The sequence below is a fragment of the Morone saxatilis genome, unplaced genomic scaffold (assembly GCF_004916995.1).
Source record: "Morone saxatilis isolate NCDOM2014 unplaced genomic scaffold, NCSU_SB_2.0 Contig9, whole genome shotgun sequence".
NCBI lineage: Eukaryota > Metazoa > Chordata > Actinopteri > Moronidae > Morone > Morone saxatilis.
Genome location: NW_023340268.1, coordinates 11,484,276 through 11,496,358, shown reverse-complemented (window position 1 = coordinate 11,496,358; position 12,083 = coordinate 11,484,276). Strand labels below are relative to the sequence as shown.

At 42.7% G+C, this 12,083-nt stretch overlaps 2 protein-coding genes across 2 annotated transcripts in view; both read right to left on the bottom strand.

Annotated features, from left to right (window-relative positions):
- The window catches only part of rbm24a (RNA binding motif protein 24a), an 11,011-nt gene extending 2,551 nt beyond the window's left edge, over nucleotides 1-8,460 (bottom strand). Inside the window, exons 1-4 of the mRNA XM_035681101.1 lie at nucleotides 8,004-8,460; nucleotides 6,695-6,818; nucleotides 6,246-6,300; nucleotides 33-255 (exon numbers count right to left, since the gene is read on the bottom strand). Of these exons, the coding sequence (XP_035536994.1) occupies nucleotides 33-255; nucleotides 6,246-6,300; nucleotides 6,695-6,818; nucleotides 8,004-8,171 (570 nt within the window). The 5' untranslated portion in view covers nucleotides 8,172-8,460. The remainder of the gene's footprint in view (nucleotides 1-32; nucleotides 256-6,245; nucleotides 6,301-6,694; nucleotides 6,819-8,003) is intronic.
- A 2,089-nt stretch (nucleotides 8,461-10,549) lies between these two features.
- Nucleotides 10,550-12,083, bottom strand: part of stmnd1 (stathmin domain containing 1) — a 4,888-nt gene continuing 3,354 nt past the window's right edge. Inside the window, exons 4-5 of the mRNA XM_035681100.1 lie at nucleotides 11,680-11,811; nucleotides 10,550-11,573 (exon numbers count right to left, since the gene is read on the bottom strand). Coding sequence (XP_035536993.1) covers nucleotides 11,118-11,573; nucleotides 11,680-11,811 — 588 coding nt within the window. The 3' untranslated portion in view covers nucleotides 10,550-11,117. The remainder of the gene's footprint in view (nucleotides 11,574-11,679; nucleotides 11,812-12,083) is intronic.

Here is a 12,083-nt window from a genome sequence, read left to right as displayed (position 1 = left end):
TGCTGGACTGCATAGCCATAGCCAGCGGTAGCCATGTAGCCTGCGGCGGCAGGGGACGCGGCGTACGGATACTGCTCGTATGCGGCTGCGGCGGCTGCGCTGGCAGCAGCTGCAGAATACTGCGCGTAGGCAGCTCCGGTGTAGTCGATGTAGGGGGAGGAAGCGGTGGCGGGTGCAGTGGCTGTTGGTTGCACATGTGGAATGACCACACTAGGCTGTACGAAGGCCTGAGGGTACACATAGTGGGCCGGGATGCTGTGAAACAAACACACATGTGACAGGTTAGTGTGATTCACCCAGTCTGAGAGTGATATCTCCCACCCTAAAACCCAAACCCAACTCCATCACACTGCGGCCAAGCGCCCTCCCACCTCCCACCACCAGCCCCAGTCCAATCCACCAGTCAAGAACACCAAGGAAATGCCTGCTAGTAGGGATTAGAACAATATAGGGTTGCCAAAATAGAAATCTCTCTGTGAAAAGAAGACTGGAAGGTGAGGAAAACTTTGAACACCCAGAGGTGTTTACCCTCTGGGTCTACTGAAAGATCTAATTTTTATGACTACGTTTGGAGGAGGTCATGTTCTTTGTGGGATACAACATGGGAACACGTTATCATATTTTCTGTTATAGTCAGTTTTGAGCGTGTGGTTGTGGAGACAGAGGGAGGTGAGATGAAAAGACTAAGTTGGGGATCTGCAACCTGCAGCTTGTTTGTCCGTCACATGTGGATTTGGCTCTGGTGCCGTCCCCCCTGCCTGCCGGAGGGCGAGCGGGTGGGGAGGAGAGGGAGGGGAGGCTTACAGTGCTGGGGGTGGGGGGGGTGCGGACAGAGGAGATGAGCCCAGGGAAGCATTGTGAAAATGTCACTGCCACTTTGACAGCTGGACAGTTTTCAAAAAGGGACGCTGCTGGCCATTTCCCCCTCTGTGTCGGGACAAAGAGCCGGGGAGGCAGCGGGGGGAGCTGGGACTAGGCTCCACACCCAGAGGGATGTTTCGATTAAATAAACAATTATGAACAATGAGCACATTCTGCCCTCCATGACATAGCCTTATCCAGCCCCCCAGACTCTATAAGGTCTGGAAACTCAGCCGGACAGCAAGCGTGAGGGGAGCTTTTGAAATGTACACTACTGGTTCAGAGAAGTGTCAACTTCTGATTGTAGGTGGAAGCAAGAAGAAAAAACTTGAAAGCTTTTAGATCTGGTGTGAATTTTTAGTTTTTGATGTCCTGAAAAAAAAAAAAAAATCCCTCCACTTTGAAGATAAAAGAAAAGTCAAATTCAATCTGACTTTAATTCGAATGGAATGAGAACCATCACGATGGACAGAAACAATCTGATATTTGTTGCGCAGGGCTCCAACAACAGCTATGTGACTGTAGGTGAGGAGTGTGAGAGAAGGTGGCTCAAAAATCTGCTGAGAAAAAAAAGGAAACCAAATATAATCAGCTGAGTCTGCATAAATGAACATCAGGTGGTCACTTTTTTGAGTCTGGATTAGGAGAGAAGAGAGGAGGTGCAGAAAATGTTAAACGCTGAAAGGCAGGATCTATCGTGGCAACCCTATTGTCAGCACGCCATTATCCAATCCAACCCACATCGCAACTGAAAACAGTGTGCCAGGAGAAAAACAGGAAAAACAAAACAAGAGCAAGGCGTCAGAGAGGAAGAAATATGTAAAAATAGTCCACCTCGACTAGACTGATTACAGAAATGACGACAACAACAAGGGCACGGCACAATCACTCAACTGAAAAGACACAAAAAAAGAAAAAGGGAAGGTATAAAGTGAGTAAGTGGGTCTGTAGAGGTTTGGTGTGGCTGTCAGTAAAGAGCAGAGATCAATATTTTACACACACACACACACACACAGGTTAGACCAATCTGTGAAGGCCAGTAAGAAAATGTCTGTGTTGAGCTGGTGTTTTCCGCAGAGTTAGTCTAATTGGAAAATGCTCAGAAACAGGACTTTATGTTCATGTGACACTGAAACTCTCCTGTGAAATCAGCACTAATGAAACTCAGCAGGGTAAGGCAGGTTTCCAAGAGGATTTTAGAGGATGCTTTAAGACATCTCTAAGACTGGCTGAATAAGAAACTCCCACCCAAAACAGTGGAGAGAGATTTCCTGTCTGTTTCAAAGGTGAAATCACTGAATTATTCACTACCGACAGAAAGGGAGGAAACTCCTCATACTGGAGGTGGATGACACACTGACTGGCCATCATCCAATATGTAATTAAAAGCTGATGTTAGTCTGATTGAACAATGATCCATACCGCAACTGTAACTCATGGTCACATCGCTGGTTTAAGATGTTACAGTATCAGAACGTTGTTTTTGCAATGCAGCTATTAAACAATTATCTATTAAACCCGATGGACTGTGAGGATTACTGATCAGATTTTAACATTTCTTTCATGCAGTGATTGCAGATGCAAACTCTCTTATTTGGACTCAGATTGGTCTGGAGTAGTCCTGGTCTTGGACTTGACAAAGGTGGACTTGACTACAGCACTACAGTACTACTACATATGTGAAGGAAGCCATTAGTGGCTCCACAGTTGGGGCTGAAGGCTACACATTGGAAAATTACATAAATCTTCTAACCTTCTTGAGGCTACATTAGCCGCTACTAGCATAACAAACTTGAATTTCTAACTCGGTGGTCAAGTTGCATTGTGGGTAATGTAGGCACCAGGTATTGAAACAGACTGTGTGGAATAAAAAATATGATATCCGTGCTTCTGCTGCATCAATTTTGATTTGATATCCATTATGAGTCCTACAACGTTATAAAAGTGCAACAGAGCTACTAATTAACCCATTTCATGGCCTTTCAGTCAGTCTCAAGAGGTCATCTGGGATTCCCCCAAACTTTCAGTAGAACCTTTTTAACAGCAGCTACTGTTTATGATTGAGTGTAGAGGCTGCAGCTCAGAACTCAGTAACTATTTATTGACCGTCTGACCATCTCCACTGCTCTTGAAATATAACTCCTGGCTCGGAGCATTTTGGGGTGTAACTTTGCTGTCTCTGATTCCCCTCTACCACTGTATCTATGGCGTGATCAGTTAGACTGAAAATCATACACACAAACACACACACACACACACACACACATGTGGCATAAGCAGAGGTTTCAGCCATGAGAAGCAAAGCCCTGGCTGGCCTATCCCAATGGGTCACAATGTGCCCTCAAATAAATAATCGCCCTCTTTTACCTGGGAGTAAAATAAGAAAATCAGAAATATCACAGTAACTGTATATTTTATGAAGCCATGCTGGTGCCTACAGTGTGTGTGTGTGTGTGTGTGTCTGTGTGTGTCTGGAATGTCGTGTTCACACAACCCAGCGGTCATTAAAGTTCAAGGCTAAATAAAGGTTCCCTGCCATCGTGCATACCGTCCGCTGAGTGAAAGAGCACAAGTACAAACGTATACTGAGCTGAGAGGATCTAATGTGTGCGAGAAGATGTGTTTGTGCAACATGAAAGTGTGAGAGATTGGCAGTACACACACCTGTCTTGTTTTGTTGGACTTTTGTTATTATGACCGAGACACAGACCTGCTGTGTAGTTTCACTTAAAGTACAGCAAGACTTGAGTCGTAATCCACATATAGAAAGCTACTTGATCAGGTAGTTTGTGTGGATCCGTCACTAATTAAAGTTTATTAACGGCAAAATTACCAACTAAGTATAAAACTAATTCAATCTGTAATCAAGATAAGATTGCAGAGTACGTTGAAAAAGTTTTGTAAGTGAAGGTTTTGAATTCAAAATCCTTACATGGAGATTAGTCTCCAATATTTCCTGATGTTTTAGTTTGAGGAAGTTTGAGGGTGATATGGAACAGATTTTGGAAAATAGGACATATAGCTGGTAGCATCAGTGTACAGTTAAAGTCTTTTAGACATAATATTATCTACCTTTTCATTAGGCAGATTTGTATAGTTAACAACATAATGTCCTTGAATTGATTTTATTAGATGTACCTACTTTGTTCAATTTCTGACATTCGCAAAAATGCTGCAATGTAGAATCAGAGGAACTCTTTGTCCCACCTTTGTGGTGCCAGCGCTGTTTGACTAAATTAATTTTTATTGGTGAAGGGGTAAAGATGCAAACTTAATTACTAGAATGGGAATCAGCAATGTGCAGGATTCTTTGTTTCTTCCTTTTTTCTAATGGTGCTTTTTTGGGGAATTTTGCAAAGGTCTGGAGGATGTCATTCTGTACAGAGAAGCTGATGATGTAATTTTGGGCTTTGATTGGAGTTTTTATCATAAGAAAACATTAATTTTGAGTTTGCTTGAGAGGAACACAAACAGGCAAACCTGACAATAAATGTTTGCCAATACATGAAAACAGGATACCCTTTAATCTAGTTGATGACTTTGTCTTGTATTATTACACTCCCAACCGTATCCTTTATCTCCACTTATTAATCTGTCCCTGCATACTCTCAAATCTTCAATAGTGCTCAAACTTGTTTTGTGTTTAGTCAGTAATTGACTTCCATACATTTTGTACGCAGAATTGATGTGCTAACTATGAACTATGAACTGGTTCTGGTTCAAAAACAGTGGTTAAGATGTGTGTATATGCACGTGGGAAGGCTGTAGGTTAATGTGGCCCCTAAAGCACCCACTCTGACCCTGTTTAAATGGCCCCTGCTCTCCTCTTATATGACAGAGAGAGATGCTCCCGCACTGTCACCAGACCCCCCCCCCAAACACACAGACACACACACATACACACACACAACATAGCTTCATGCGACTGCAGCGTCAGCATTCGGGGCTTTGTGTGGCACAATGGGTGCGCTTGTTTTCCTTAACACCACGAGCCCATGTGACGAAAGCTTGCTTAGAGAGAGAGAGACAGAGAGAGAGAGAGAGATGGACAGAAAGAGAGAGAGAAAGAGAAAGAGACATCCAGACATTTGTTTGTGTCACACTGGAGACTTTGGTGAGCTGAGCTGAAAATGAGCGTGCACGTGAACGGACAAAGACACACGCACACATACAAACACAATAAGTGCACATACTCACATATACCAATACAACCAAACATGTACACACATAAGTGCACATACTGTTACAACTAGAGCTCACATATTAACTGATAGGCTTGTCATTTATTCATTATACGTCCACATATACGTGTCTGATTGGTAAATGGCACTACATGACCACAAGTCTCACACATGTGACATTGATAAGAGCAAAGACAAAGAGAGATAGAGACAGGAAGGAAGACAGTAGTTGTAATGAATAGACAGAGAGACACTTTTCATAGTTAATGTGTTGCTGCTATATTGTGTTAATGTGAAAAAGTAACACCAAGAAGATGCTATAAGCACACACAAGCAGTGATTGGGGGGGGGGGAGAGAGACATAAAATCACACAGAAAATTCACCACTCACTCCAACAAGACAGTCAAAAAATCCACATGAAACAGCACATCCTGTTAAACAAAACAGGTCAACCACAAGCTAAAAGAAAAAAAAATACTTTGCACTTCCTTGGCAAAGTTAACACGCTTCCACAAAAAAAAAGAACACCCCAAAAATCAATCCAGCTTTTTTTTTTTTTTTGGTCATTAAAGTAAGAAAGCACACGGTTTAGCTAACAACACCACTTCATAACCGCACACAAAGCTCTAAGTTCTATTAAAATAAAATAAAAAAGGTCAAAACCCACGTACATGCATCTATAATCACCATTTCGAGAGCTTGTTTGTGTGTGTTTGAGTCTACAGGTAATTCCTTTCTCTGATCTGTGATTATGTTCGCAGAACTATTCCACAAACCAGCACAGTTAGCTTAACCGAGAGCGAGCCTGTCGAACCAGAAAAAAATAGATAACATTGAGTCAGGCTAGAAGTTTCCATCATTGTCCACTCAGTATACACACACGCACACACACATACGAGTATGTATACACACTCACACACATTTTTTTACAAACAGGCAAACCTAGAAAAGGCAGTTTGACTGGCTGTTTGGTGGACAGTGACATAGGACAAGGCTACATACAACTTAATGTCCACCTCTAATTATCAGCCATCAATTAGGTTTGGAGAGAAAAAAGGATAAGAGATGAAAAAAAAATCATACTGATAGTATCAATTATCACACATTAAAATTAAATTAAAATATGTTTGAATTATTTAATCTCTACATAAACAATGTGCACATCCCAACATTCCTCTTAAATACATATAGACAGTACTTACCCATAAGGCCTTTGGATGAACGCAGGGTGAATTTGGGGAACACCGAAGGTAAAACCTACAAAACAGAAGAGGTAATGAACGATAAAGTGAGTTCAGAAAGCATTAACCTTTCCTCACTAATGGGCTAAATAACATGAGCCGAGTTTTTATAACCCAATAACCTCCTTACACGTTCTTACATGAGCTGCAGCTACCCTAAAAAACAAATTAACCCTGAGGTCAAATCAGGAAGGATTGACTTGATTGTCTTGTTTGCTGCTTTGCCAATAAAACTTCACACTCCCAAACCAACAGCGTGGGAACAAATACACTTACTATATTAACTAAACATGCCGTCTTATTTATTCATCTTTAAAATGTGCTCTTTAAACGACCTATCTGCTCATGTCTGGCTGCAAAGATATATTTATATATACTTAAATGTGCTGTATTGATCTTCTTTTCTTTACCTGGCTGCATCACCCGAGGCTTGGCCCCCAGGTAGGCCAGGTTGACATTGGCCTTCCTGCCGTCAATGATTGGGTTGGGGTCCTTGCAGGCCCGGTCTGCAGCCGAGCGGTCCGCCATCGTCACCTGAAAAAAAACACAGAGCATGAGAAAGAGAAAGGTGTGTAAGTGAGGTACAAATACAAGTATGTCTAAACGCATCATAAACTGATGGTAAGAGGTGTGTGCATGTTAACCCTCTTTCTGTGTGTGTGTGTGTCCTTCATCAACAGCAAGAATTTAGCAGCACACACACATCCATCACCCTCATGTGGATGTGTTGAAACTATCAGCAGTGAATGGGAGCCAGCACTGAGATGACTGACTGAACATGACTCCATTATCTCTCCCATTACAACAACAAATTTTAATAATCTGCTCAGAGCTTCACACTCACTCCTCACTGACCTGGACGAAAGAGTGAGTTTTGAGGAGAAAATACAGAAAAGGGAAGACGTATAATAAATATATATCATATAAATATGATGTCGCAACAACAATAAAAAAGAGGATTTAAGCAAAAGTTGTAATAAAATCTCAGTTTTAGATGTTATAAATGGAACAAACAACATTTGAGCACATCAGGGATGACTCTGCAACTTTGTACACCATCAACTGGTCCAAAGTGACCTCTCACACATTATTAAAGAGGCTTTGAAGAGGCCAAATAAGGTTCTAGATCCCTCGCTGGCAGCCCTGTTACATGTATACTTATAATTATAACTCCATCTGTTCGTATAAATAAATTAAACTGAAATATACCATCTAAAAAAAACACACTATCTGAGTAGCACGGGGCTGGCGGTTGTTTTTTGGTCTCCACATTTTGTCAGTCGGTTTTATAACAAGTGGGAGCAAAATATTTTAACGTTATGAGCAAAGTTGTAAACAGCTTTGGAAATGATGAAACCAGCACGATCCGCGGACATCAAGACATCATCGTAAGGTTTTTTTTTTTCTTCCCTCGACCCACCAGAGCTGTCAGTGTGAGGGCAGCTCGCTTTAAAAACGTGTCCGGGCGCATACCGACGCGCAACAAGTTGGTGGGTGCGAGATTGCAACAGAAGCCAGTGGCAAAAAGTAAGCTTGTGAAAACATAAACATCCCATGACTGCAGATAAATTAAAGTTAGTCATGATGTTGTAACAGGCAGCAACAGCCGCTCACTTTAACGGAGACGCGGGAGAGGAGGGTTGGGGGTTTACGTGCGTAAAAAAGTGTGAAGTTAGTTGCGTAAAAGTGACAAATGTGCTTTTATTAAGTGATACTTACGAATCCATAACCCCTAGACTTGCCGGTCTGTCGGTCGGTAATGACCACCGCTTCTTCAATCTCACCAAACACCTCAAAATATTTCCTGAGACTTGAATCCGTGGTGTGGTAGGGAAGACCCCCGACAAAAATCTTCGTATAGGTCGTGTCCTTTTGCGTGGTGTGCATCGTTAGTGCAAAGTACAATAAATAGGAACAATAAAAAAAAGAATAGTGCAATGTCTCCTTATCAGTAATTCTTTGGATGAAAAGAGAGAGAAAGAGAGATAAGCTGGCTCTGTAACTTTTTCAGAAGAGAAAACAAAACAAAAACTCGACAAAAATAAATGAAGCCTGGAGGTAGATTTATCTTCCGACAGTTAAAGAGGGGAGTTATATGGAGCGGATTGTCCCAGAGAGACCATCAGGTGTTTCCAGCTCTTCTTGGTAACTCTGCTGTCTAACTAAATAGGTTTGGGACCCATTCCTAAAAGCGCTGCTCCTAACTCCACCCAGCTTTCAGTCCATCTCTGCCCGCCCACCAGCGCGCACAAACAGCTGGGAGACCTGCACAGTGTGAACGCGTTGGAGCTCCTTCAACGAAACAGATCCGGGTTGTCTTTACTAGAATCACGTTTAATTAACCAACAAGGGGGGGCAACAAAACCTGATTCCACTGATGATATGTTGGGCACAAAGAGAAAGAGAACTTAATTAGAATGAATCAAACTGAGTGAATGTCTTTCACAGCTTTGTAAATAAATATGTTGGTTTATGTATTTTCTCTCTTTGGTGAGATGAAATAAACACCAGGTTTAAACTTATTCCGTGGAAAATGTCGGTCCCGTGTTCCCCGTGGGCTTGCGTGGATTATGACTCCAGCAGAAACAGCCGGTCAGAGGGTGGACAGCTCGGAGACAGACACATCCCAGCAGTGAGCAGACAGGTGCAGCTTTGAGGCTCCACTGGAAGTATCAGCCTTCAAGACTTCCACTTGTGGGGGGGTTGACAGAGTTTTGGCAAGTTTTTGTGTCCATGCAGGCAGCCATAACGCATACAGTCTGTGCAGATTGTGCCCTGAGTCTGAAGGCATGGGGAAATTGCTTTTTTAAATGATTCCTTCACTTTAAAGTCAATGAAAAACGATATCTAATAAATTCTAACAAGTTGGGTTACGATTTATATCTCTTTTGGGGGGATTCTTGAGATGGAAACATTTGACTGAATCAGCCCTTATTGTCTTAAAAAAAGATGGTGTTGGCACCTTTTAATAATTAATAATTAAACGCGCCGTGCGTCGTCGAGTTACTCACAGCTATTATGATGGGAGAGGTTCAAGTAAAGGAGTCAGAGATCAATTCAATCAAGAGTCTCTGAACATCAATGATTAAAATATCTTGTGAAGCTCCTCTGCACCGAGCTGACTGCTGGATGGATGTCCTTTTGAACAGCCAGGATGAGTAATTCAGCTGTAATGTGAGAGGGAACTCTGCTGTGAATCTTTAATGGCGGCTGCAGCTTCTGTGAGCGCCCTATATATTCTGTGTAACACGGTGAGATGGCACATTTGCACACGGGAACATCATTCATGTTTTCATATTTGTTTTGGGGGAAAAAAAGAGTGTCAGATCTTCTGCTGCTCATTAAATTGGACCACAAGCAAAAGCTCCACAATTGGCCTTAAATTTGCTTTCCAGCTTTGGGTGTAAATGCATGTTTGGCTGGTTATTTGTCCACTTTATAGGCTGATATATTTCAAAACTAGAACCAAAATCTGTATTCTGAAACAGTATGAGGAGGCTCCACACACATCCTGTCACATCCATCTGAATGTGAAGTGCCACAGCAGGACTCCGGATCACAAAGGAGTGCAACCTGATAGAGCGTCTTTCTGCGGTGTCTCTGTTCACTCTCTGTTTTATTAATGCAGCCACACGCGCTTTAAAGTCCGAGTGGAGTCGTGAAAAAAGGGGGACCAGTGTCGAGTTTCCCAGGCTCAACAATGGGGATCCGGTCAGGTTGCGTCCAATTGTTGTTTTCTGTTCATGTGCAACATGCTGACTAGTCTGAATCCTCTTAACAGGCTGTGCCCCCTCCCCCTTTTGAAAGCTTTAATTATACTTAATTTCCAATAATCTTCAGAGATACTCCAACAACTCACTCGTTTACAGTGATGTGTCACCAAAATAACTTTATAAATGTGGTTCAGCTGTAAATTCATTAAGACATACACATCTTCCATGATAACAAACGATCAAAGTGGGATTTATTTTTTTACTTTAATAAAAACAAAAGGCTGTAGGGAGCTGAGACTGTAACTCTGGGCTGTAGCAGACACCTGTCAGGCAGAGAGGTCAAAGGTCGCTGCAACAGCTGAATACTCACAGCTCAGTCACACTATGATTGTACTCAAAACCACTCAACAACCTCTCTGAAAAAGTTAAAACAAGCTCTGGTTAATGAACTAATTTCATAAAAGATTTTCGCATTCTGACAAATAACTGAGCGACCCTCAAACAACACATAGGGAAACATTTCAGCTTTTATTTATCAATAACAACTTCACCGTACACGTCTTTTCACACAAGGCACTTCTTCAACATGCTGCCAAAACCTCCTCATTGTAACTTATCCCATGGATGAGGGCCACTGGCTTCAGGGAGCTGTGCTACAAACTTTAACACACTGAAACAGCGCCACCTTCTGTCCAACAGAACAACTGCACAGAATACACCCTGCACATGCAAACGTGAAAACAAAAAATCTTATTTAAATTAATTTTGTATGTTGGCAAGAACTTTAAGTCTTGGTCATGTGTATTAAAGCATTGCTGAGGTAAATGATATTGCATTGGAAAGAAAAATCCTCATATTCCTTTGTGCTTATTACGAAACTAAAATATAACACCTGATATGCCTCCCTGCAGTGGAAATATTATATATAACAGTTTTAACTGTAGGGCCAATCACAGCTCAATACATCTGTTCATTTCACCCCAAACAATACAGACTGTACACATTTCCTTACATGTTTCTTTTAACAAGTTTCAACAGGCCTCTTGTTTGTGCAAAAGGAATTATTTTGGCTCCCACCCCGTCTCTCTGTTTCCTCTCTTAGTGCTGATTCATGGCTCATTTAAAATATTTCCTCTCTGTCGTCCTCTGCACGTTGAAAGCTAGAATCATTCTCTAGCTCCCCTAGGCCTGCGAAGAGCTGATCCCTCTTGAGCTCCTCCACCTGGGTCAACTCCTCCACCTCCTCTTTCCCATCATTATGCTCACGTATTCTCCCTGCACCGTCCTCTCTGTCCTCCCCGCTCTCTCCTCCTTCGTCTCTCCTGTCTGCTCTGCCCATTTTATCTCTACTCTCCCTGCCGTCACCTCCAGCCTCTCTCACCCGCTCTCCGCCCTCGGCCTCCTCGCGTGTGATCTGGCTGCTAGGCGGTGGATCTACGGGGTCCAGGGTGAGAGGGGACTGTAGCGGCTCCACGAGGGTGAGGGCCTCGTCCTCCTCGGTCCTGGAGGTGGGGGCAGGGCCACGCACACGGGCCGACTTGTTCCTCAAACGTGTCTTGAGCTCATCCTCCTTTAACTGAGAGAGAGAGAAAAAAAGAAAACTGTGAGAGGGAGGCAGAGACAGCTGAGGTGTTCAGGTACACAATGACACACACACACACACACACACACACACATCGTACCTTGCGTCTCTCCTCAGCAAGTCTTATCTTCTCCTCAATCTCTTCTTTGCTGGGGAGACTTTGCTCCTTCCTGGCCTTAAGGGACTCCAGTCTTGCAGGAGGTCTTCGCTTGACCCCCTCCCTGTCATCCAGCTGATACACAACACACACACACACACAGCAGAGGGAGACAGAGGACAGACAATCTCAATCACAGGCGACTGTAGTTCCACTGAAACTGACTGACCTCCTCTACATGTAAAAGATGAGTTTGATCCTGTACGAATATGAACTTCATTACTTAGTTACAATCTTTGGGATTTATTTTTTATTTTGTGTTCTTACAGGACATAAGTTAGTGTCACAGAGCCAAACAATTTCCACATGGGTGGCCAGTCAGAGAGTCTTTCAGTCTTCAGTACAGC